Source organism: Apus apus, chromosome 8, assembly GCF_020740795.1.
Source record: "Apus apus isolate bApuApu2 chromosome 8, bApuApu2.pri.cur, whole genome shotgun sequence".
Classification (NCBI taxonomy): Eukaryota; Metazoa; Chordata; class Aves; order Apodiformes; family Apodidae; genus Apus; species Apus apus.
In genome coordinates, this window is record NC_067289.1 from 9,189,269 (window position 1) to 9,216,229 (window position 26,961).

At 40.0% G+C, this 26,961-nt stretch overlaps 1 protein-coding gene across 10 annotated transcripts in view; it reads right to left on the minus strand.

Annotated features, from left to right (window-relative positions):
* Positions 1-26,961, minus strand: part of DOCK10 (dedicator of cytokinesis 10) — a 146,680-nt gene that overhangs the window by 9,163 nt on the left and 110,556 nt on the right. For 6 of the 10 annotated variants that reach the window (XM_051626315.1, XM_051626314.1, XM_051626320.1 and 3 more), the window contains exons 26-50: positions 26,353-26,466; positions 25,540-25,611; positions 25,141-25,287; positions 24,556-24,639; positions 21,723-21,819; positions 20,401-20,445; positions 19,798-19,973; positions 19,560-19,676; positions 18,739-18,850; positions 17,899-18,020; positions 17,699-17,813; positions 17,464-17,530; positions 17,084-17,131; positions 16,329-16,430; positions 15,535-15,659; positions 14,660-14,772; positions 13,362-13,499; positions 11,615-11,797; positions 10,933-11,043; positions 9,353-9,568; positions 8,598-8,655; positions 8,168-8,266; positions 6,576-6,682; positions 5,979-6,101; positions 4,980-5,093 (exon numbers count right to left, since the gene is read on the minus strand). In XM_051626315.1, coding sequence (XP_051482275.1) covers positions 4,980-5,093; positions 5,979-6,101; positions 6,576-6,682; positions 8,168-8,266; positions 8,598-8,655; positions 9,353-9,568; positions 10,933-11,043; positions 11,615-11,797; positions 13,362-13,499; positions 14,660-14,772; positions 15,535-15,659; positions 16,329-16,430; positions 17,084-17,131; positions 17,464-17,530; positions 17,699-17,813; positions 17,899-18,020; positions 18,739-18,850; positions 19,560-19,676; positions 19,798-19,973; positions 20,401-20,445; positions 21,723-21,819; positions 24,556-24,639; positions 25,141-25,287; positions 25,540-25,611; positions 26,353-26,466 — 2,805 coding nt within the window. The remainder of the gene's footprint in view (positions 1-4,979; positions 5,094-5,978; positions 6,102-6,575; positions 6,683-8,167; positions 8,267-8,597; positions 8,656-9,352; positions 9,569-10,932; positions 11,044-11,614; positions 11,798-13,361; positions 13,500-14,659; positions 14,773-15,534; positions 15,660-16,328; positions 16,431-17,083; positions 17,132-17,463; positions 17,531-17,698; positions 17,814-17,898; positions 18,021-18,738; positions 18,851-19,559; positions 19,677-19,797; positions 19,974-20,400; positions 20,446-21,722; positions 21,820-24,555; positions 24,640-25,140; positions 25,288-25,539; positions 25,612-26,352; positions 26,467-26,961) is intronic. The other 4 variants (XM_051626323.1, XM_051626322.1, XM_051626324.1 and 1 more) reach the window with 4 other exon arrangements.

Consider the following 26,961-nt stretch of genomic DNA (forward strand, 5'->3'; position numbering starts at 1 on the left):
TTTAGTAAAAGTCTCCATTGAAGAGCTGAACAAGAACCTTTCAGGCTTCAGAAGAAATGCCAACCACAGAAAATTAATGGAGCATTGCGATATGTGCAGGTGAGACACTCAACTGCTACATGATGAACATGTACATCAACACTGCAGGAGAATTTCTCCCAGTTGAGCAGAAAGCAGCAGGTGCCCCATTAAGAAAGTCTGGATTTATCCCAAAGCCATGAGCAGCCCTAGCTCTCCTCCTAGGAGTTCATATGCTGCTGCTGAAACTTGGCAGTGTTAACCACTGCAGCTGTTCCCAAAGTTTCCTCCTTTCACCTTGATGCAAAGTGACCCAGAGGAAAAATACCTGAAACTGCAGGCATAAAGGGGAAAGGAAGACAGCATTAACAATGTAAGACCCAAAGTCCTTTAAACTTAGCATGATGTGACTTGGACAGCTAATTCTACAATATGTCTAGGCAACCTGCCATGTGTTGAAAAACAGAAGCACAAATGAATGAAGTCAAGATACCTCCAAAATCTCTTTGGAAGGTACTCATGCAAAATCCAGCCTTTTCACATTGAAGTGTATTTCAACTTCTGCCACTAGAACTATAGACTAGGCAAAACCTCACAAAATTTATACCTGTGAATTTCAATGTTTGTTAAAAAAAATTCCACAACTTTATTTCAATAAGGATTATCAAATATGTGCATTTGTGTCTTCTTGTTCACTGAGGAGAAGGGGCAATAAAACTGCCTTTTAATTTGGCAAATGCCAACAGGAACGTGGGCATTACTGGAAACCAATAACTAATAGCAGCAACTGCAGCTTGTCTGAGAGTGTCTTCATCAGCCTCACACTGACCTTCTAACATCATATAATTTTCAACAGTCTTATCAATTAGACTCCATAGGCATATGAACTACTTCACAGGTAATTAGAGAAGCAATCTAGAGCTCCAGCGCTGACACCCTATAAACATTTACTGAGCTGGGCAGGCAATTGACTTCCTAATGGTTTAACTGAGAAAAGATCTGCAGGATCATAACCTAGTTTTTGATCTTGCTTCCACTGAAGCAAAACTTTTTTATGTGGGAAAACCTCACTAGTCTCATGCAACCATACTCAAACATGCTACTCAGGGTTGCGTCTGTCAAAAACATCTGTTTTCTGTTACTATTTGATGTTTTCAACAAAAAACCCCCAACAACTTCATATTTTCCAAATTAATCACATAGCAAACTAGAAGATAGTTTATGCTTTTCAGTACTGATTCTGTGTATGTTTGCATGCTGGAACACTGTTTATATATAAGTGCCAAATCTCTGTGCTAACACTGCAAGGCACATGAAGATGCTATCGGTATTAATGGTTTTGCTTGAAAAAATACCTGAAAACAAACAACTAACAAATTTAGTGTTGTCTCTGATGCGAGAGACATCACTTAAGTATATATTCCCTACAGTATTTCAGCTGAAAAGTGACAAGCACATTAATTGTGAGCTATAAATAACTGTGTCAGCCATATGTCTGGCAAAGACTATTGAAAGTAAGATTAAATGCTTCCTAGGAGCCAAATATCTTCCAGTTTCAGGATTTTAAAATATTAAGCAGCCAAGGTCACATTATCAATGCATATCCCTAAATTATTTTCATAGTGGTTGGTTTTGCCCAGCAAGAACAACACAGCCTTACAGGTGAAAATTATTACACAGAGCAGTCAAACGCAAAGGAAGGGAGACAATGTCCTGGACAGTAGGTTGTTGTTTTCCACTGTGCTCTGATGTGCTAAGAGTCAAATTGTGACCTGGGATCATCACATGGGAGTGCTGAAAAGGCCCTTCTTCCTCCCCGTATGCCCTGTCACAGCCCTTGGAGCTCACAGCAAATGTGACTCTTCTTTGCTGGGAGAATGCACTGTCCCCACAGGTGTTGTGCTAAGGCAAAGCCTTCTGCTTTACCTGCCAAGAATTAACATTGCATGGATCCTTCTCTATCGAGTGAGCATCACCTATGGTAAATGAGTGTGTTGCACTGTTTGGTAAGGAAGATACAGTTGTTTTATCACATTTGGAAAAGGGGACACATCATCTGATCTTCAGACATAAACCCACAGTCAGCTTACTGCTACTTACTGATGTGGAAATCTGCCCTCCTACTCCTACAGCTTCTCACACAAACAGGAGAACAAAACCTCAGCTCTACCTCTACTTAAGTGTACCTAACGCTGCTCACAAAATAGGTCTTGAATATCTTTACTTATCAGCACAATGAGTGTTAAACTATTTAACAGCTTTTATTTATTTACTTATTTTTAATTCAATAAAGATCTTGCCTTCACAAACCATTTTACCGCTGATAAAACCGTAAGCACTGGCTAGTGTGGCCACTTGGGGGTGCAATGAGATGTTGTCACCAAAGACCCTAACAGAATTTGCAGTCAGCAGCCATAAGATCCGGCTCATAAACCTCTCTTGCAAAAACAACCGACTACACCCTCCCTGAGGAGACACTCGTTCAAACCACCCTTCCAGAGGGTCCCTGCAGCAATGCTGTCACGAAATACTGTCTCTGCCTTTGCATAAAGAAGAATGGTTTTCAGGTGCAGCTGCAGATTTTATTTTTCCATAAATAACCCCCGAATTCTCCCTGCAAACAGTATTTGCAGTATTCTTTGGTCCTTTAATCTGCTTTCTCTGCAGTTTCGGTGTCAGTTAAGAAACAACAGTGTTCCATTTTTACAACATGTATATATTTATTGTTGACACAATTGAAAAAAATGTTTAATGAATAAAAGCATAAGTGTAATACTACATTTTTGTGTGTGTGTGCTTTTGTATACCCACAGGTATTTTATAGAGCAGTGTATGTGTAAGACTGAAAAGGAACCCCATACCTGCACACTGAGCATCCCACACCTGCACTCTGAGTTTCATGCTGTGGCATTTAGTGACCCAAGCAGAGCGGTTCGTGGTGCTGTTCCCTGCTGTAAGTGTGTAATAGTAGCAAAACGTGCCACTGTAAGTGTGCAAAGTCTGCCAGAAGCACAAAAAGAAATGGGAATTGCTTTTTAATGTTTGAAATGAATTGGGCTCTGAGACCACTCTCATTATGGAGACCTGCAACACTCTTGGCTACAGAAAGACCACAAAGCCCCGTCCCTTTCCACTTGCACAGCCACAATGGAAGCGAGTGGCACCTGGAAGAAAGGGACTTGACAGAAATACAGATAGGAAACCTTCCAATGAGGAAAATATGCAGGCATAATCAATATATGGGAACAAACTGTTGTCTCTGTCTCTCCTTCCAGGTCAGGCTTGACCCTTAGCTCCCTCCCTGCCGTGGTGCTCTGTGCACTGTAAGCCTCCTTAATTGGTTCTGCACACCCACTCCTATTTTCCTTGGTAAATGAGGGATAAGTAATGCTGATGGAAATGATCTACCTTTAATTATTTTCACTGTGCAATACATTTTTGTCAATATGCCTCTACAAGGAGCAATATGGAACGGTTCTACTTCCTATCACTTAACATCCCCTCTGCCAAAGGAAAGGAGGAAGCTGTGCTTGTTTGCATTTAGAGCTCAGTGTCCAGGGGCACCAGGGACCAGACCGAGCAATACGCAGCTATGAAGAAGTCATGTGCTGTAGAGCAGTAAAGCTGTTTAAATGAAGTTGTCCTTGTGGCACTGGCAGCCGAAAAGTCATTGAACTGTAACAGAGATTTTAACCCAGTTCAGCAGAACTGCTGCAGCTAAATGACACGCTTAAAAGTAGCTGCCTCAGGGAGAGACCTGGCAAGGAGTTGTAAGCAGGAAAGTGCCATTTCCCTCTCTGCTGCCCTTGTTTTGAGGAAGGACTTGCTGTTGCCCTGTGGCTCCCAGTTTGCTTGCCACTAAGAGGGACTATCAGACTGGTGGATGCACCATGCCCGGGGTGCTCCAGATACCCCAGCCACACATCACAGACTGCACAGGCCAGGAAAGCAGGCTTGCATTCAAACAGCATTAATGCTACAACAAGTTTTTCAACAGAGGAGGAAGGGGTCCAATCCAACTCCCAGTGAAGCTGACAGAAAAGTTTTCACTGAGATGAGATGATGCAGCATTGGGCCCCACAGTGCACACACAACATGGTGACAGATACAGCTTGGTAATCCAGGTAACTGAGCAAACAAAAATTAGTCTGCAGGATGCAACAACGACTGAAATGATGTTATTTCATCTGCCACGAGCCAAAGAATCGAGAGCACAGGAGAGTTAATGTTAAGTAACAGTACAGGGAAGGATGGAGGATGTGTGAGGAGAATTAAATAAAACATGCAAAAGAACTAGACTTACCACAGCCTTGAATAAGATCAAAAGGAGAAAAGAGCAAATTTCTGTGTTAAAATCTAATTAGCAAACAGAATGATTCACATCAATCTGTTGTTTACACACCTTATTATTTTAGAGTAAATGAGATTGTGTGGTTGCCAAAACCAGGTCTTAAAAGAACATGCTGGACTGCTACATTGGTTTGTAGTGAAAGAAGCAAAAAATAATGCTTTGAGGATGCTGAAGCACAGAAGAGGGAATAAAACTACTCTATAGTATTTTGCACAGCATCATAGGTGGCCTGAAAGCAGAAGTCACAGTCAGCAAGAAACAGAACAGAATATCCACTGCATACTGCTCTGCTTTAAACTCTATTTGAAGAGAGTCTGGTTTTACTTAAGTTTTACTCCAAAAAAACCTGCCCTGCCTCAGTTTTGCTTAATGAAGTCAAGAACTAAAGTTGATGTACAGGTCTGTTCTCCATTACACCATCAAATCCATAGCAGCAGTTTATGTGGACGCAACTGAGGGCTTGCTCTTCTGAGCAAAATCCTCCTTGGAGTACAACCCATGAGACACTTTCTACCCCATGATTCACTGCCAAATGTTCCCGTTTCAGCTTTAGAAGAATGTGGCTGAAATCTGGGAATCTGTGGAGACAAAAGAACATAAGTTGACTTACCTGCCCATAAAATGCAACACGGTAATATCTCCCAAAGAGCCGTTTCTCAGAGTTCACAACCTCTGCAACCTTCAGGTATGAGCGGTGGATGTCGTAGTACAAATCAGACAGTCTCTAGATTAAGAGACAAGGAGAGCCAGGGGAAGTGAGAGAGCACAAGTACTTTGGGAAATGACACTAAGCCTCTACACAAGCACAGCTTCTTTTAGCTGGATTACCAAACCTTTGCAAAGGTGGCTGCGCGTGCTCAGGTTTATATAAGATTCATTTCAATATTTCTGTCATCTTCTGAGCACACACTTTTGTGGCAGTGGGTGCCTTTGTGTACAGTCACACAGGAAGGCAGGCATCCCAACACTGGGCACCTACGAAGAGGTCAGAGAACCCAGGTGTCCTACGTGCAGGTGAGAGCAGGGTGCCAATAACTCCAATCAGCTCCCAATCCTGTGCAAAGATATGCTATCCACCATTACTACTACAAAGCACTTTCTCAGGCCAGTGAACCAGAACTTCAACTAAGTTTAAATCTGAGGACCTGCTTCTTCAGTGTACTGCTTACAGCTACCTACCTCTTTGCCTTTTTTAAAATTTTAAACCAGACAAATCAGTAAATGAGATTATAATCTGTTTACCTATTAGGTACTTAAATTGCCAAGAAAATAAGAAATGAAGAAATGGTGGAATTCTAAAGACATCACACAATTTATCAGCAGTTTCTAAACTTAAATACCAGGCAAATGTTTAAAAACATGTAAAAATTCACATTCACTGCCTAACATGAGGTTTGTTCAATTTTTTTTTTGTTCATTTACTGCTGTATTTATACTAAAAAGCAGAAGGTAAAATAGCAGAGTTTTTCATTTACTCACAGCACAATGTATTAAAAGGAGAAATTACAGACAAGAAGAAAAAAGCATTCCCTCCACTCCCCCCCAAAAAAAGAAGTTGATTTTTACTGTTGTCTTAAGATAATTACAAAAACACCCCAAAGCAACTTACTTTAAAGTCCCTCTGCTTCTCAAAAACAGCAATGATAGGCTTGTTAACCTCAGCAATAAGCTCGTATCTCTCAGACTTCCACAGATATTCAACACACAACTCCAGCTGCTCCACGAGAACATTCTGCAATTCCACAAATACAAACACTTCAGTGACTCAACAGCTGGTGACATTTAATAAATAGCAATGCATCAAAAGGACATACAGAATAAAAATGAAATAGTGGGTATCTTCTATATTAAGGTTTATTTCAGTGACACAATGTTTAATCAGGTATTGGTGACCTAGCTTTTTTTTAGATAAGAAAACTGAAATAACAGTAACATGGAAATATTTGAACACTTGACATCTCATTCAGAAGAATGGGTTTGCTTTGTGGGCACCCCTCTGCCCTAACTTCCAGCTCTAGTACTTAATGTTCTGGTTAGCTAAACACCTCTCTCTGCTACTTAGTACAACAGCTTTAACATTTGATTCAAAAGCTGTGCATCTTCTACTACTGTGTGAAGTGCACTCTCAGTGTCATTTGTTGTAACATGCACAGACAGCCATTCTCTGTTAATACAGAACAGGAATATAAATGTTAATGCTGCTGACCTCATTATAGGGAGTATCTTGCATCCCTGAGTCTTCCTTCATAGCACCTTCTTCTTTAATGTTGGGGGTAATGCTCAGAAAAGCAGGCCATCCCATGGAAAATAAGCCTTGAAGTGCAAGTCATAACAATGTCAATAACTGAATAACCAGATAATTAAAAAAGTCATAATAAACACTGGGACTGGACTGAATTTATGAAACTATTACACATTTTCTCTACAATATAAATCCCCTTGTCCAAGCAAATGGTAATGATAACAATTTCCTGATGCAATCTTATTCCTCTCTTTGGCATTTCAGTTCCTGAGCTGTACAGTACTGGCACTCCTGGTAAAACTACATGTGCCACACTCATCTATACAGGAATTACCATCACAGGCTGAGGTGAGATGATTTATACTGGTGAAACCAGCACTGACTCCTGGCCTGACCTACAGATACTTAACGCTCCATGCCGGGACCTGCATTCGTTCCACCCATCAGGTTCTGAAGCAAGAGGGACACAGTGGCCCCAAGGTGACAGGAGCCTTCGGGCAGATGGCCACTGCAGAGCTTGAGGATACCCTGGCAGGGGCTCTCCTCACCTTGCCCATGGTCAGCAGGGCCACCACAGCCCTCACCAAGCAACTTGCTTGTAGAAAACTCAGGCTGGTGGCAGGAGCTGCTGAAGGGAAGGCTTGCAAGGATTAGAACTGAGCTTACAAGTATTATTTCCTATTTGAAGGGAGGAAAATGCCAATAAGGCACAATTAGAAAGCTAAACTTTGAGGCACATTGAGACAGAGGGTCTCCTTTCCCTCTGTCAAGCTTTGAAAATAATTTAAACATAGGTTTAAAATGACCCAAAAGTTCTTCACTCCACCTACCGTGATTTGTTATTCAAAGCATTTTATCACTAGTGAACCATCTCTGAAATACTGCTCTGCACAGAAAGCTTCCTTCTAAAAAGATGCAGTTTTCATCTCATCCACAGACACTTCCATGTGTATCAGGGAACCATGGCCTTTCCACAGCTAACAGTTTTCTCTTCCTGACACATTATCCCTTGCCCCTTAAATTGCTCTTTGTGAAAACTGCTAAAATTTCTCATGCTGAGAATTACTTTGAAATACACATTTCATAAACAAAATAACCACTGGCATAGAAGCATTTAATAACACAAGCCAGTACTGTATTTCTCTGATAAGCATCACAGATTTAAAAAAAAAAAAATAAATAAAATTATCTATGCTAAGTTGCACATGGATAACTAGATATTTATTCCATCCCTGTGCCCTCCCAGCTTTGGCTAGTAAAGGAACTGGACATGGATTTGTATGCTAAACACCAATTGACCTGAGAGGGATTTCTGTTGCTGATGAAGAGCAGGCTGCTCTGAAAATGCCCTTAACCAGAGATATTCTGAGCAATTCATCAAACCAGCCAAAGAGCATCAGGAAAGTAACATACAACTTGCTTGCTATTACAGCCATCAACATGCACTGCAAATATTTTTGCTTTGGTAGATATTTTTCCAGATCAGCTGAAGAACAGTAATTTGATTCCCTAATTAAGTTATTTGACCCATAAACAGGCACGGTTAGAGCACTCACTTCCTCCATTGTGAGTTGTTAGTAACACATTACTATCAGAGACTTGACCATCTTCCAGGAGCATACGTGAGGTACAAATCTTTTCCATTTTCCAGTAACCTATGATAGTGTAAGATGGTATTAGTACACTGCTACTGATATGTGTTAATACATGCATATTTAACAACAACAGGCTAACAAGTGAAGCATTCTCTTTTAGCGCTAGCTTACTAAACATTTCATTAACCCTCTTCACACAAAACACACACTTTCACTGTTCCAGTGCTAAGACTAGCATTTATGATATATTTTAAAACCAAAATACTTGGGAAGAATTCAAGCAGCTTTAAGAGTACTTTATATATGAGAAAAGGAAAGTAGGACAGCCAAAATTTAGCTTCAACAATAATGTTTATAGATAAATAGTTGATTTTGGATATATTGATCTTACCCTTTCTTTTCAGGTACTCTGCAATGAGGGCAGCAATATGAATGTAGCACATGGCAGCCTGGAATGAGAGACCAAGAGACGTGAATAGGTTGCAGTGCACTGAGACCTACAGCATTCCTGTGGTAAGGAGCACACACTGTATCACTGACAAGTCATGCTGCAGAGAAGTGGAGACAAAATTAATATAATGATGTATGAAAATAAGGGATTAAATGATGAAATCCTTCTCGAGTGTTAATTTCACTAGGTGTTTTAGGTAAAAGGATAGATTTGCTCAAGAAAACCATTAAGCTTACATAGTAAATAAGATATTCCTGGGTTATGCACTGGAGTTTTGCATCTCCCCTTTAGCTTTTGATGAGAAGGACAATGCATTATAAATAAAGCTCCACTCTATGCTGTAGTGGGAGAGAAGAAAATCCTTTACGGAATTTAAAAACTGCTCATAACCTCACATACACTACAACTACTGTGCCTGTCAGGGTTCAGCAGCAGAGATGCTAACACGATACTGACCACAGCTTCCTCATCTGGTATTTTCAAGTCTTGCTCAAGGACATATCAGGTAGTCACAAATTAGACAAACTGGGGTAATGAGCACACCACATATCTAGGTGTTTTTCAAACCTGTCTTCCTCTTTTCAAGCATATGACAGTGCATGATTCTCTTAAATCACTACTGTTGTCTTTCAGAGCCCTTTTAATCCAAACATCTCAGCATAAAGACAGATTTTCTATCCATTTATTTACATTACCTCTGATAAATCTCCATTTCTTGCATGAATCTTGGCCATGCTTTCAAGCCATGTCCTACGTAACTCAGGTGTGCTGGCATATGAATTTGCTAGGCTGTACTGCAGATCCACAAGCATCTCAGGGTCTTTCTCATGCTCCTTCATCTGAGCTGTGGCCATTAAAACAGTTCTTATGCGTTTGGTCAGGTCCTTCACCTCTGCTGGGAAATTAACGTTCTTTGGGAAAAATAAGCCATACATCACTAAAACCATCCAAAGAGTCACATGCAGCACCCTGCCTGGGAAGACCTTCTTCCCTTTCTCTAAAGCAGTTCCAAGGTAGGTATACACTGTATAAAAGTACTTTGTATTTATTTACTGATGTGTCATAGCACCTACTAGATATCTCAGTCAGCCATCTGTACCACTGCCTGTATGCAGCACCTCTGCCAAAGTCAGCAAACTGAAACATTTGTTCTTTGGTTTCCTACTGGATCCAGGACTGGATTTCCAGACAGTTTCAGCTCTCAGCAGCACAGTGCACTACAGATAGTCTTGCTGAACTACACCCACAGCACGTTTCACCACAGAGAATAAAGCCCAACAGCCAGGCTCCTGGCCTGCTCAAACTGTGCAGGATGAAAGCAGAGTCCTTGTATTACTCATATCAGCTGTTCTCAACATAGCTAACCTGGCTCTGCAGTTTCTCTTGTTTAGATGGGCAATGAAATACATTTCCTTTTTTAGACTTTCTTCCCCCTTGTTCTGTTTTTTTAAAAGTAAAAACATCCAGAAAAAGGAAATGAAATTAAAAGCTCCCTCCTCTACAACATGCAGAGATGAGCATGTTACAGAAGCAGTACGACTGACTGCAATGCTGGGAAGTCAAAGCTGGGCTTTGGAAACAAATACAATTGCAACTGAATCTCATTGAACAAGACATGAAATTACTTATGCTAATTATCTACCAATATGCTTACACTAACGTTATTATTAACCTGAGTGGAGATACCCTAAAGTCACCTTCAGAGAAGGAAAAACACCTCCAAAGTATAAAATTCGAAACGCATGTTGGCAAGTGTTTGGACAGGAATTTAAAAATAAAAAAATCAGATCCTTTTCTAATACTTTCAGTACAGACAACTAATAGAATAGCACTGGTAACTAATCTAAGAGCTAAGTGCCTTTTTCAGGGGGCTAACAAGTGCTTACAAAGCCCAACTTTAATGCAGGTTTTTGCAACACATTTACTGAACAGACTAAAGAGCCAGTTTGCAGACTAAAAATTGTCAACTGCAATTGTATTTCATTAGTGACAATACATGTTATCTTCCCTGACAGCAGGCAAATGAACAAAATAAGCAATAAATAACAATGATAAAATTTTCAAATGAGAAATTATTTTTGTTTTAAAAATTACTTTCAATTATTAAGCTTCTGAGTCACAAACATTTTCATGAATTTCAGGCTGCCTGAAAACGGCACAGTGTGAATGCGTAAGTCACTGACTGATAAAAGCCAGCAATTTTATTCGGTGAAAACACTTGCTCCACTTGTTGACCTTTTGCAAGAGGTAGTGATTGACAAAAAATGTTTCTTACTTTCATCTGCTTGTCTCCATTAGCAAAATTATTTATAATTGCAAGTGAATGTTGAAAACGAGATCCACCAATCCCTGCATCCGCTATCAGCTGGCTCACTGCTTTGATGAGCTGGAGGGGGGAACAAACACAGGGTGCAATCAGCAAAGGAAATCCAAGTGTCTGAACAGTTTTTAATCCCTATTTTAGTATGAATTGATGTTCCAGGCTAGCAGAGATGCACTTTTATACCTGTCTTAACAAGAAAACATATACAAACACAAGGACTGTGAGTAATCTTTCCAGTGTTTATCCTTGCACACATTTTGCAGAGTAAGTGCATTGTTACTGGACTTCAATTTTCTGTGACTGTACTAGCAGATTCTGTGTAGTTTCTTCATCAGCTGTGTTCTCACTGCTGTGAGCCATGCACGTGAATCAAGAATAGCCATTTCTCTGGCTGTTTATTGGCTCTGCAGATACATTCACAGCTGTTGTTTCTGCCTCAAACAGAGCCCCGCAGCCCAAAACCAGTGGAGAATCCAGCCCAATGTCTTCAAACTTGGCAGGAAAATAAAGCTGCCACAGAGAACTGCCTGTCTGAGGCTCCAAAAGAACTGCTTTGCTATAAAATGCATAAAAATAATAATTATAAAAACCGATGCACATCAGCTCAATACTGATGATCTCACACTTCACCTACCTGTAGATGTGATCTGACAATTGACTTCTGTTTGTTAAATTCAAAGTTCTTTCTCATGAAAAAATAAAGCAGAGCAGATGCCTCTGTCTGAGTTGAACGTGACCTGTGGTTACAACACTTCAGGATTTCATAGCAGAGTGAACCACAGAGATCTGCTTGTCCTTGGAAGAATGCTGATGGGAACTATTGAAAAAAATATTAAGATGTTTAGCACTACTCTCAGGCCTTGCTACAGTTATTCTGAGTCAATACTTTTTGCTCTTAAGCTTTCACTAAAAGCAACTCTCATTCTCATATTCATTCACACCAGGGTTTAGTGAAAAAATTAGCCACTGGCTAAAAATAATCCCATGTGCAAACTAACATGAAGTAAAAACTGCACACAGGTTTTCATACAAACACCATCTGCAATGCAGCAATCAAACTGGCCTCTGGGAAGCCCAGACAGCAGCTGGCACACAGTGAGCAGACAAGCAGAGCAGCCTGTTTGCAGGGAATGCAGAACAGCAAACCAGGCAAGGCCAGGGGGGTTCTGCACTACCTACAACAAGTTATTCAGGAGACAGAAAATGCTATGAGTAGCAAACTCAGCAAACTTCCAGCAGACAAGGGTTGGAACAGCAGGAGACAACAGAGAGTGAAGGATGGCTCTCCAAACCATATCTACTGTTTATCAGCAGGGTCAATATAAGAGAAGACAGACTGAGGAGGGGTAGAAGATGCACATACTGGCTACAGATCTCAAGTACCGTCCAAGAGGTTCTGCAGCAGGAACCGTGACTGAGCCCTATTCCCACAGAACTATGAAGAGACAATTCAATCCCAAGAGCTACAGGATCAATGAAATGGGCAATCCTGGATATTCATTTGTCCTCCCCATTCCACAGAGTTGTTCTGCTCCTGACTGTCTGGTATGTAATTTAAAGCTGTCTGTGGATCTTTCACTTTATATTTCCCCCATGTCCTCAAGCTGTGTTACTGGGGAAGCATGAATTCCTCCTCTGTTCCCCTGAGATAACCACATGCCTCTACACTGCTGCACTGCACAGAAACATCTGGGAGATCAGGCCAGCCTTGCTGATTCTCACTTCCCCATAGCAATCGTTACCCGGGTGCTACATTCTGGTTAGTTTTAAGAGGTGCTCATCTAGGTCTATGACAGCTGGCACAAAGTGTCTAATTGCCTGTGACCATTTACATATGTGCAAAGCAAGCAAATAAACAGTTTGACACATAAGCATGTTTTAGTCTATTCTACATTGAAAACAAGGTATTTGTAAAACTGTTCTAGTCTGGACAAACTTTTGGGGAAGTGTATGGAACACACTCCTGATAGGTCCTCTGGGGACAGCAGTAATCATTCACCACTGGATTCTACAACCCAGGCATCTGCCATAAAGAAATGGCAGAAAGAGTTTCAAGCTTTCTTCCATGGGTTGTAAAAGCATGAAATTCAACGACACAGCCAGATAACATAGACCTGAACACTACTTACCTATTTACTTTACAAGTTGCACTTTCTTGAAATATTTTTTATTTTCCAAAACAGAAAAGTTTTTTTGATTTTGTGAACTTTTCATTTTTAAATCAGCAATACATCAGGAAAATCTTTGTCAGGAATGAGTGTTAATACAGTGAGGTTCAGAACTCTTTCAAAGTACCCAACTGTCCTCCATCTGCACTTGCTGGAACATACTAATAGGTCAGACTAACAGAATAAAGACAAAGAGAATAAAACTTTAGTTACCTTGCCTACAAACAGCCGTAGGGCAGCAAAGACATGCTTGAGAGCTGCTGCTGACTGGTTGATTTGCAGAAAGAGCATGTGTGTGTCAAAGACTTTTTTCATCAATGCATTCTGGCAATCAGATTGCTGAAGCTGCCTCTGAAATTTCACAGACAAGACAGGATATTTTCGTTATTAAAGTCAAAGTCAACTTTACATTGGCGTGTTCCTAGGGAGATGCTTTTTCAATGTAATATCTCTGCAGATCAGGCATTCCCAGCTTGCTGCAGACTCCTGACTTGCAGGGGTCATCCTGCTGGAAAGCAGCTCCATGGAGAAAGACCTTAGAGTCCTAGTGGAAAGTAAGTTATCCATGGGACAGCAACGTGCCCTTGTGGCCAAAAGGGACAATGGTATCCTGGGCTGCATTAAGAAAAGTATGTCCAGCAGGTCTAGGGAGGTTTTCCTCCCCTTCTGCTCTGCCCTAGTGAGACCATACCTGGAATATTGTACCCAGTTTTGGGCTCCCCAGTTCAAGAGAGACAGGCATCTACTGGAGAGAGTCCAACAGAGAGCTACCAGGATGATTGAGTTGAACATTTCTCCTACGAAGAAAGGCTGAGAGAACTGGGGCTATTTAGTTTTGAGAGGAGAAGGCTGAGAGGGGATCTTATTAATGTCTTGAAATATCTGAGGGCTGGTGTCAAGAGGAAGAGGCCAGTCTCTTTTCAGTGGTGCTGAGTAATAGGACAAGGAACAATGGGTGTAAGCTAGAATATAGGAATTTCACCCTCAACATGAGGACAAAATTCTTTACTGTGGGAATGATGGCCCTGGAACAGGCTTGCCCAGAGAGGTTGTGGAGTATCCTTCTCTGGAGACTTTCAAAACCCACCTGGTTGTGTTCCTGTGTGGCCCTAGGTAATCCTGCCCTGGCATGTTCCTTCCAACACCTAACATTCTATAACTATGATAAGCAGTTAGGAAATATTTTGTCTAAAATCTCTGAAACCTAGTGGGATAAGCACAATGTAGGTAATGTGACATATTAGTAGATGCGTAACACTTTCATACGGAGCAGGGCTGAACATAACCCTGGATACTTAGGATGCTCTTCTTCCACATCTTTCTATTCAGTTTGGGTACTACCAGTCAATTCCTTCATAAAATATCCTCACTGAGGACTGGCATATCTTATTTCTCTCTCCTGCTGTCTCAGACATTTCAAGTTTTCTGTCTGCCCGCTCCCCTGGGCCTGCCTTGCACCGCATATCCCACCCAGCACCAATTCAAGCAGAAAATGAAACAGCAGAACATACCTGGTGATTCAGAGTGTAAAGACACAACAGGTCAAGGATTGTGAGGGAAACTTCTGTAGCAATGTTTGCCTCTGTGTCTACATACTGTACAATATCTGTTTCATTGGAGCTGCCTGCAGCATATAAAAAGCAAGATGACAAACGATCTTCCAAGTGTAGTTAAACATGATGTCATTCTGCAATCTGGTCATTCTCAGCACAGCAGAGATGGGGTCCTAACTGCACATTTAACCAAAAGGGTATTTTAAAGAAAGCTGTACACAGCAGATGAAAAAGGAGGGAATTTGAGCCAACACTTAGCAGCTGAACCAGTGATGTGAGTATACTCTTTCACTGTTTCTTTGTCCTCAAAGGACGTGAGAAACCTAATTGGAAAGTGGAATAGATCACTTTGATTTCATTATTTAAAGAACATTATGTCATGAAAAGGCGACTTTTATTGCTAGATTGAATAAATGTAGTATTTCAGCCAGTTGTATATCTGCTTGTACAGCAAGATACATAAACACAGATGCAAGAGATGCTGGGAAGGAGAGCATAACTTGTCATTAAGGCTATTTAAATATGTCAGGTTATTGTAATACATTTTGTTTCTAAAAGAACTTTAACCAAATTTGAGCTCAGACTTCCTAAGTTTCCTGAAAAAAAAAAAACAAGAAACACACACACAAAAAAATCAACCAAACAAAAAACCACACACAAAAAAAAACCCCCAAAAAACCCCACCAAGCAGGTTCAGCAGCTCTATTTATATTTAGGCTCTTCTCTTCAGTCTGTTTTACACTGGTCCTCATGAAAACATTTAATTGTATAGAGCCTGATCCAAAAACCATAGAATTCCAGAGGGAAGCAAATGATTTTTTTTTTTTACTTACTTGCAGTGCTGTTGTCTATCATCTGTAAGAGTTTGGGGTTAGAAAGTGCATTTTTGCCACGGATTATTGGTAATGTTTGAGATCTGTGATGCTTGTGGCCATCATGACTAGAAGTAGAATGCATCCTGAAATTGAAAGGACCATTAAAAACAGAAATGAAGAATAAAATAACATGCCTATACAGAATTTTTCCATGTCAGATAGAATTTTCTGCAGTACTTCCCAATGGTTAAACAAACTGATGCAAAATTTTTCAGATAAACAAATGTGAATAAGAAAGTCAGTGAGGTGGACAAAACAAGCAGATGTGCAGTAATTTCTTGAGGGAACAGGAGACAAAATGTCAGTGTGCACTGCAAAAAAGCATCAGCTTAACTAGCTGGTTACTGTTTAGAAAACTGCCTTTGGGTGAAGAGAAACTGAGATGAGTTCTGTTAACTCAGAATACAAGAAAAATGTATTCTGCTGATGAAAGAACTAATACAGCTTTGATAAGGGGGGAAAAATTACGACAAACTGACAGTGACAGGAAAAAAGTATGTTCATATGTGTGTGCTCTTTCAAGCCTTCTGATGATGAGAAATGCATCATGAATTTACAGTAAGAGATTTAGAACTAAAATACCAATGTGTATTATGATTTTTGAAAGGATTTTGAATTTGTAACTACTTCAGAATTAAAAAAAAACACAATTCAGTGTCAACCTGTTTTCAGTCCACACTGACAGTGTATGAGAGCTGGAGGATGACAAAGATTGTGTTTTTCTAAGAGTTAATAATAAAATGTGTCATTACCATTGGGAGAGCAGACCTGATGCCTGGCCAGAGGAGTTCGAACCTTTAAGGGTCCCATTATTCTGGGTGGCCTGAACAAACTTAAAAGCAGCAGCAATTTTCCTGTTAAGAGAAAATAACTGTTAATCTGTGATGGAACGTGGCATTGATTTTGCCACTTCTCTGAAGAATAAATACAGGCCTGACAAAACCTGCCATGAAGCATGAGCTGGTGCATCTGGTGACCTTTCGTTTTCCCACAGTGTGACATATAGACAATCCACAGCAGTAACATTAAATTAAAAATGAAACATCAACTGAGACAAAGCATGCCTTTCACATTTCACAGCTGTAACATGATCACATGCTTTTTCAGAGAGTGGGTAGAGACATTTTTTTTATTGCTGGGGAACATTTCTCTATGCCCATTAAAACTATTCCTTCCATTATACATATAGAAAATACAGTATTCGAGTTCCTTTGTTTGGCATATGCACAGAAATATGGTTGAGAATGACCCAGTGTTCTGGGTTATAAATGCAACAGTACTTATCATATCACAGGCAATTTATCTTACACCAGGTGTGTACTCAGATGTCCAGAACATCAAGATAACATTATTTTCATAAAATTAAAAATGAACCATTCATACACTTCAGTATGTCAGACTGCTGCCTTCAGGACAAAACTGATAAATGCACTATTATTCTTGTTTAAGCCTAATGTCATGCAGTGCTATTTAAATACAGTAACAGAGTCTGCAACTAGAGAATTACCTTACGATATTGCGTTTTCCTAGATATCTGAAATTTTGCAGACAAACCCTGAAAGACAAAACAACACGTTTTATGTCTATTAATGGCTTCCTAATTATGAAAAGTGCTGAAACACAGTGCCTTAAAGAGATGGCATATGGACGTCCTAGTAAGCAAAGAGAACAGAATGCAGCAGCTCCCAGGCTAGGGATGCACAAGACGTGGCACCACTTTTCACACCCTTGTTCCTTTCCTCCATAGTTGAAGATTTCTGCTTGGTGAGGGGCAAAGTCAAAGGCCTATTCCACTAGGTGGAAAAACCCAAAGAGAAATTATTTGCAGCAGTCACGTCAGAACATCATAATCTAACATAACAGCAACCAATCACAAAGTGAACTTACTCTAAAATGCTGAAAAAGTCTGTTATTTCTGAGAATGGTGCTCGTAACCAGTAGGAAATCAGCGCATCTAAAGGGAGATATTAAAATATATTATGTATCTGTAACAGGGAATTAAACTTGACCCAAAGCCTATAAAATATATTGATAATTATTCCAATTTAATATTTGTTTGGATTCAGCATTCACAATATTTTTACAACAATGTAAATTAGGTAGCGAGTGCACGTTTTCTTACCTTCAGAAATGGTTTTCATAATGTGAAGGAAACACATAAGGAGGCTTCTAGTTTCAGCTTGATCCAGCTTGTCAAAACGAAGAGTTGATCCAATCAAAGACAGAGGTCTCATGATCTGTTGCAATGACAGCAAAGGGCTTTCTTAAGTACAGTGATAGGTTTCCACCTCTAGTAACCATTTTCAACATTTGCGCATGTACCTTTTCACACGTGTCAGTTCTCTCACTGTTTTTTTCATTGGTACTTGGGTTAGATTCAAGACTTGCTAAGGAAGCTCTGGAGTCAGCATGGTTTGCTGCAGAGATAGCTATTGATGAAAAGGCTGTAAATGAAAGTCATAGCAAACATGCTAAATGAAAACATTTATGGATACAAAAACTGACAAGAAAAATGGGAAACTTAAAATGTGTCACATGCTGGACTGACACCAGTGATTTAAACTTCCAATAGCAAAGGTATTGATGGGTATGTTTAGTACTGAAAACATGCAACAAGTTGAAGTAAAATGATTCACTTTGCTGTTATTCATGGCATTAAATGGCCTGTTGCATTCTGTAAGGCCTGACACAAAAATCAGTGGAAAGATGCCCACGGACTTCCCTTAATTTTGAAATGGGGTTTGGAGGAAGTGAAAAAAAAAAAAAAGTATGTTATGTTTCTACCATTCCAGGAAGCTGGGAAAAACTAAGAATACTTGCCTCCAAAAGACTTCAGGAGTTTTCAGGAGAACTTTGGAACTATTCTTAAGTCAGGCAGAGACTACAAGAATGAGCTCAGGCACAGGGATGCATGAGAGCCTGACTGCTGGCATCGTTCCAAAGCAGAAGAGTAAGTGAAGCAGTGGAAGAAGAGTGGCATCACAAAAGAAATCAAAATCAATCAAAACACACCCAGAGGGAAGAGAAGCATTGCATATCATGCTTCCCTGAATATTGTCTCAGATGGGTTAATTATAACCTCCATGAATACTAAGCAGAAAGCACGATGGATTGAGATACATGGAGATCTACTTGTGTGCATCTTCAATCTGTCATTTATACCTGCTATAGAGTTCAGAACATCTTTGGAGAAGGATGTATCCACAGAGTTCGCATGTTTCATTGCTGGCTGGCTCTGAAATCCTCCAGTTGTGCTCAAGTCATCCCTAGATCCCTGTATTTTGAAAGAAACAGAACCAACTCCAGTAAATGGTATCAGTCAACACTCAGGACAACAGCACACCCAACAGGCTTAGACACTGAGCCTGAAAACCTGCTTGGAGTTGGTTAGACATGACTGCCTTGAAAGATCAAGGCTTGCCATAATATGCCAAATAGTCACCTGCAACATGAAACCCTCTCATAATTGAAGTTGTAGAGGACAGATCAAGTCTAACTGTGTTTGCTTCTTAAATACTAGCCCAGCATTGGGAAAGGAGCATTAACTGCTGTTAGCAAAGATCAAGATGGAACAGACTAGTTTGCTGGAAGGACTGAAAGATACAACACCCCTGCAGAAATCTGCTTCTAGTTTTTAAATCAGGGCTATGATAACAACACACCTAATCTTTCAAGAAATCAACAAACATTGTCCTCTACATGTGGAGTTTATGCAGACATTTTCTTTGGCAGCAAAGCTGTTTTTATGATGCTTCTGTACCCCTTCCCTCCTTCAGCTATTTGTATGTTTTCCCTCTGCCTCCTGGTGTAGTCCATTATCCCTCTGTTGTACTAGTGAAACTGCTTATGGGTTCATGATGCAACCCTGTAAAGGCTCTGTGGGCTGCTTTGTGACCAGCATGAACTCGGACCTCTTCGCACCAGATTGACTGGGTGAGACCTCAAATTTGACCATTTCATTGTTCTGAAATAACAAAAATTACCTGATTGGAAGTATTGATATTGAAAAGGAACATATCCTTCATATAAATCCTTGGCATATTGTCCAAAAGCATTCCATAGAGTGGCATGTACAGGTTTGCTATTTGTGCCTGTTTTGCCTAAAAAATAAGACACAGCACAATCCTAATTAATGCACATTAGTGGCTAAGGAAGTTTCACATGCATTTAGCTACTGCACAAACAAGCAGATAAAAAAGAATGAACAGCCAGTTTCTTTACCGGCTCTGCATATCGATCATCAAAGGAATGCTTTGCCATCAAGTTCTTCAGCACAGCCAAAGCTAAGTGCCTGATATCCTGGTCCTCCTGCAAGGCAAAACCAACCTCCCGCAGCAGGACGCCAATTAGAAAATGTTTACGGCAAAATTCATTGGTCAGTGTGTACTCTGGAATATCTTGGAACAGAACAGAAAAGGATCCTTAAATTAATACGTAGGTTACATGCATCCCCCTTTTAGTTCCCAAATTTTCAATAACTTTTATTGATTTAATCCCACTGTTAAACCTTGATTTCCTGATCTGATTCTCAAAAGCATGCAGTTGTTGCAGCCGGATAATAAAAGACAATTTATATACACATTTCTATATGAGAATCTCACACGTTCTGCACATAATAAAACTATTCACTTCTTTGAGGCACAAACCCCAAACTGCTGTTCCCATATTCTAGTTTTTAGAGTTCTACCCCAGAGATTCAGACTAATTCCCCTTTTGAAAGTGGTAAATATTTTTTGCCTACATTAGCCACAATTCAGTGCAGTGGCCAAAGGCAGGCTCCTGATGCACTATTCGGCTTACTTCTCATAGTCATTTTGTTCATACCTGATGTTCGATATTCCTGTGTTGATTCTGAAGGTGTCACAGGGTCTTCATTTTTCATAAATATAAAAAAAATATACAAAAAGCATGAATTTTTTAACTTATGAAGTATAAACATATTTTGTTTGCGTATATATTTAAATGTGACTTAAATTTGAATGAAACAGCTTCTACTGTTAAAGAAAGCTTTGAGTGTCAGAACTCAGCTCACTTTTTGGTGCTGAAACCTGAAGCAAAAAGGAGACAAGGGCTCAAAGTTTGAGAGATGATTCTGCCTTCCACCAGAAGATGCTTTCCACTCTCAACAACTTAAAGGACCACATGCCAAGTGAACTTCGCAGAGTCCACAGAAAACTGTCAGAACTGGAAATTGTGCCCAGGGCTAAAATCCCAGCACCTTTGGAACTAAGAGGAAAAGCTCCCAGCACTGGGCATTGGCCACAAAGTTAGGTTAGAAATAACAGATTTCAATGCATGAAATGGAATGCATGGGGGTTGCTGGCTTTGGGGCATGGCCAGGGTGAATTGTCTCCTGTGTCAGAGATAGGCAAAACTTGCTGATGCTTCTTTGCAAAACATAGGTTACACACAGTATTCCTTGCCTTGGGAAGCAGCTCAGGAGGTATTACTAACAGATTCTGAAATAGGCCTCTCTTGTCTCACTGCTCTAGGTACAGTATGTGGTGACCTTGCAAAGTTCAGGCTTGCCAGAGGCCAAGAAAGTAAATGCACTCGGGAGGTAAGGGCTGTTATATGGAACCTGTTGCCAGTCCTGGAGATACTCTGCGGGCAGAAGCTTCAACAGTCTGTTATTTGAAAGATGGATGTTTCCAAGCTCCTGCTGCATGTCCAGGTCAGATCTTCTCCATAAAGGAGGGGCTGTCACATGGACAAGCCATAGTCCCAGAAGCAGCGCGAACACCCGTTCCCAAACAAGCAAGTTTCACAACACCCTTAACACTGCCTCAGCTTCTTCCCCTTCCTGCTCTGCTCGATCAGCCCTTTCCCTTGCTTCCCACCTCCCAGGGCTTTAGTAATTAGTCCTCACAAATAGTCCAGTTAATTCACCCCAAAACTTCCAGCAAAAGAGTCACTTCCCACTACCTAACCGGGCTGTCAGGACTTGCATTTATTTACAGCTATACTGAAATGATGGTATTTTTACACACTGCTTAAGTAGCACTACCTGAAAAGCTGTGTGGGGCCTCTGTACGTGTTGTGCAGACATGACACTTTAGGGAGTTAATTGTTACCTGCTCTTTAAACCTCTCAATAATTCATCATTGTACGGAAGCCATTTTGGGGCGGCATTTGGGGCACCTTACCAGGAATGTTTGAAGACCTTATGGGCAGGCACAGCGGGATGAAGTGCTCATGGTGACAGACTTCTTGAAGAAAGTCAAATTTAAACTGATGTAATGTCTGAAAATCACAACAAGCAATGGCTCAGTTCACATTAAAACAGGCAAAATGGTAAGACAGAGCTGCACTACTACTTATCTCTGCCTCAAAATTCATACTCACATTCAACACTGAAACCTTATGGCTTGTTATGCCAAGCTGCACAAATAATACACTTTTTTTTGGTCTCTGTTCTCAAACAAACTCGACACAGTCAAACAAGCTCTTTGGATTCTTCAAGTATGATTTTTTTATTGAAGATGTACTGATAAATATAAGCTTGATCCAAGCTAAATATTTAAGGTATATTTAAAGCTACACTGGATCTTTTGATGGTATGTTCTGTAGCATATAATCATAGCAACACATCTTCTCCAGTTCACATAAATTTGGAACCATCAATTATTATGCCTTTCTTCTCCTCTTTTTTTTTTTTCTTCTTCTCCTTTTTTGGTCAACCAAATACAAAGTTTCAGCCACACAGGCCAGATCCAAAACTCATTGATAGTGGTGAAAACTTGATTGATGTCAGGGAGTTCCAACTCTGAGGAATTTGAGTATTATATAATTTTGGTATTATTTTCTTTATATCTTCCTCCCTAGAAGCCGTCCATGATCTTTTGTGGAGCCTTGCAGCTACCTCAAGAATTTTTCATTCCCACTATAATGATGTGCCGCTGAGATATAAAGATGATACATGACATCTAGTAAGAAATTTGTGCTTCCCTCTTCTCAGCACACTGTTCTCAGGGGCAGAAAGCCATCATTCAGGATGGTCAATGCAACACTGCATCGATCTCTATCAAACATCTCTCATGCTCTAGCATGAGAAAGCACTTGTTAAGGTCTTCTATTTGCCCTGTCTTTAAGTCTGTCTGTCCCTAATATTAAATTGTAGCACTTCTGCTGCCACTGTCAGGCTAGGGTAGATAGGCTGAATGGTGGGGGCTTTTTCCCTGAAATGTTTCATTGCACTGTACCACCCCATCAGGATACAGCTGGACGGGCAGCTTAGAGTCTAACGGCAAATAAAGAAATGAAGCACCTGAAACGTGTTTCCCAAGGAAAACATTTTGACATTTTGAGGGAACACAAACAACTGAATGCTAATGAGGTATTTCAACTTTTGAATAAATTTTTCTCAAAATGATGTCAAAATATGGAATACTGCTAGCGATATTTCTGTGGAACAGAAATGATGGTGCCTCATTCACAATTAAAATAAATTCAAACTGCAATGCTATAGACTGATATGCCCATAAATTGTTTATTCAAGCAGCAATTTACACTGTTAAATTTTCTGAAGAGAGAGGTCAGATTGCAGTTCCATCCTCTTGATACATAAACAGTCATTAAAGAAGTAAAAGACAGAGAAAGAAATCCTGTAGCACATTGAAATGACTGACTCTTGCTTAGGCATCTGACTGAAAATGAAAAGAGTGCAAGGGCTCTCTCTTCTTGAGGTCAGAAGTCTCTGATTTTATTTCATGGCTATTGTTTGCAAGTGCTGCAAAGCCTGTTCCAGCAGAACACGTCTCAGCTTCCACACCTCCTGGCAGATGGCCTTGGATGGGTAATGGGTGCCTGGCACTGCACACACACTCCCGGCCAAGGAGTTGCTACGTTCTCTCTGCACACTAATTTCAGGCTTCTCTACTGGCCATGAATTGGCCTTTTTAATTAAACATCTGTTTCTGTGGTTAAATTTATTTAGGGAAGTTTGAAACATGAAAACCATTTTCAGATGGCATAATATAATTTGCAGACCTAGAGACTTCAGGCTATGACATTAGTATTGACAGACTCCATTCTACATCTATCCCAGAGATTAGGTGAAAGACCCAAGTGCAGCATGAAGGTATTTTTTAGTAAAAATCAAGACAGACATGGAGTAATCTTACTAATTATGTACAGATGCCCAGATCACCACTAAAAAAATTATGAAAAGCTAATGGACAGGAGTTTTGTAAGCTTTTTTGGGAAAGACAAGTCATTCAAAGTGCATATCTTGAATACATTCTATCATCTTACATGATCCAGTGTAATAGCTCAGAAACCCTGTTGTGGAAGAGAAAAAATGTGACTCATCCTGATGGATGAAGAGTAAAGGAAATGAGCTGAATAGTTTGGGGACCTCTTGCAGTTTGACATTTATTGTTCAAACTATATCATTGAATATTATAGGTACTATAGATGAAATTCAGGCTACAGGTAATTTCCCCTCAAAGCACAAACTAATTTGGAGCAGACTGGCTTTCCTGCATCATCAGTGAGGTAGGAGCACACCATTCATTCAAGGGAACTGAGATGTTACATTCTCAGTTGAGTTTACACAATGGTAACTTGTTCACATGCTCTTACTTTAATCTCCCCCAAGAAAAGTACTGCCATTTGCTGTTGATATTTATAGATCAAAGCACTTCCAAAGAATCAAAGTTTAAATTAATATAATTTCTGACTGGCCAGCATTTCACATGCTTTGTTCTGAGTAAGCTTTGCAGAGTCTGCTCTCACAGGGCTCAGCGAGTAGTTGTTTGCACACAGCTATTTCTTCCCAGAAAAGTGGACAGATGGGTAAAACCCATCAGGTTTTAACACACTTACAGTAAACGTTTTCACTGACTTGAGTACTGAGTATGATGAAGCCATGGAAGAGATAAAAAATAATTTCAATATAAAAATACTCAGCTAGTGAGTCACTTCAGGAAAAACAACAAAAATCCCGAGCCAAAACCAAAACCAATATCAAAACTATACCTTGCCATCTCCTGTTCCAAACATACTTATATAATTGTTGATCATCTTGAACACAAATCCACGATCCATAAATGTAAAACAACGCTAAAGAAGAGGGGAAAAAAAAGTATTATTTTATAGCCAAAAGAGCAGTACATGGCCTCATTTACCTGGCTGTTTGCCTTGCATCACCTATAAGCTTGAATCATTGTGCAGGTGATGTAAGTCTTGGAGCAGGGCAAAGAAAAGCAGGGAACTGGTCAATCTGACTCAAGTTCTTTATTGTTTTCAGTAATAATAAACTGATCAAAGTTTTCATTTTCACTGCATCTGCAGTCTAAAATAACTATCATTATCTCTCTGGTAGCAAATATGCCACCATATTATATTTCTATGAGAACACTGCTCTTGCTGACTTATGGAGCTAAATAGCCAGAAGGTGTAAAGGTTTTTGAGGGTCTCGGTGCTACAGATACTGACATTTTTTCCTTGCAAAGTCTTTCTACCACAATTGTTTTTATTCTCTTCGACAAGACTAGAATAGTCTCAAGTGTGCATTAAGTATGGGAAAATAAGTGCATATGTTGTAATGACAGAACATCTCACCTTGAGAAATTTGGCAGTGCTGTAGTTTGCATTTCTGGTTTCTTCAAGAGCATCTTTGTACTTCCAAACAACATGGTCTGCTACAACCATCACAAGTGTATCCAGCTCAGTTTGAAACAAGTCTGGAAACCTCTGAGTTCGAGAAACCTAAGAGAGAGAATAGATGGTCACTTGAGAGTATCATCTGAAATACTTTCAGGCCAAGAATAATGACAATAAACCACAGGTCATTCAACGTAGAAGAAAAATATTCCTAAGAGTTCCCATGAATGTATTCTGAGTATAAAACCCAAGAGGAAGGATCCAGTCTATAGGAAAGTGGGAAATCTTATCCTCAGATTCCAGCACAGGTACATGAAGAGCATCTTTGAAAATCAAGTAGAAAAGAGGTTAACAAACCTTTGTTTTGTTTGTATCAACCAAGTGCTGTGCCATTGATTTTAAGGTAACTGCAAAGAAGAACCAGGAATGCTGTTCAAAAGAAGGAAAAAAGAGATTAGGAAAAATCATTATCTCAGAAATATTTTACAATGCATTGCCATTCCTCAGAGATGAATTGCATTTCTCTGTAATGCACAGTGATAAACTCTACATGGCCCCAAGTGCCATGTATTTGAATAATTATGGATGATGTCCTTTTTGCTGTTCCAGGGGCTCAGCACAGAAAACAGGAACTGGTTCACTCTAAACCTTTGGCAACTCCTGAGCTGGACTCCCTAGCTCTTATACCATAACCAACAGACTCAGGGATGGGGCTTGCACATGTATGAATTTCTTAGGCATGGTTTGATACAAGAAACCTCAAGAAACCTCCAACATTCTCATTTTGGTCACTGTCAATCAAAGGCAGCATGTGAAATCAGATATAAACGTCCTACTTCCAGATGAATATTCTCTCTGCATCTTTCAAATAAAAATTGAAACAGGGTACCCTGAAAGTCATCGTTCACATCATATTGCTTAAGAATTAGTTTCTGACTCAGAGGGAGCTGTCACAGGAAGGAGAAATCTTACTATGCAAACCATGCCATTCTGAGAATTGTGTTATATTGAGAAACTGTAGCAGGTCTGTTCTGTTGAATCACTGCAGGATGTGATTTGTGCAAAGCTAATCCAGGCAAGGGGGAAGTGAAGAGAGAGATGTAACTAGTGAGTTTCAGGCAGAAAACCAGTAGTAAAATTACAAGTGTGCTAATTCAAGCTATTCTTCACCTTTAAGACCTGTTTCACTGTTACTTGGTCATTTAACTTCAGAAGACCAGTCATATTCTTGACCAGCTCCTCATGAACAGTCCTGTCTTCAAAGGATTTGGTCCTGAAAACATACTGAAGAAGAAAGGAAAAATCAAAATTATCAAAATGTACATTAAAACAAATTTAAAATCTCTCAGTAGGAGAAATTAAATTATTTGTACACTACTAACAGCTGACAATCTTTGCCATCAAAGTATCTTAATTGAACAATACATTCACATAAGTTTAATCCCCCTAGCAATAATGGCACAACTCTGCTCTCCTACAAACCCCAAGTTTTAAACACAACTTCACATTGATTTCAGGTTAACTTGAACCAAGAGGAATTTCAGCTTAAAATCAGTGCTATAATTTATTTTTTCAGTAGAGCCCTAACACCTCTAAACTGCCTTTCAAGTTGTTTCACCAGAGGGAAAAAAAGAATAAGCAAGCAGAGGAAGTACAGAGGGTTTTTCACCCACCACGTAGTCAGGGCCACCTTTCACTTGCTCCTTTCTTCCAGTGGCAATAGCTACTCAGAGCTGGTAACTTCGTTTCATCCTGAAAGGCGTAGAGCAACCACTAGAG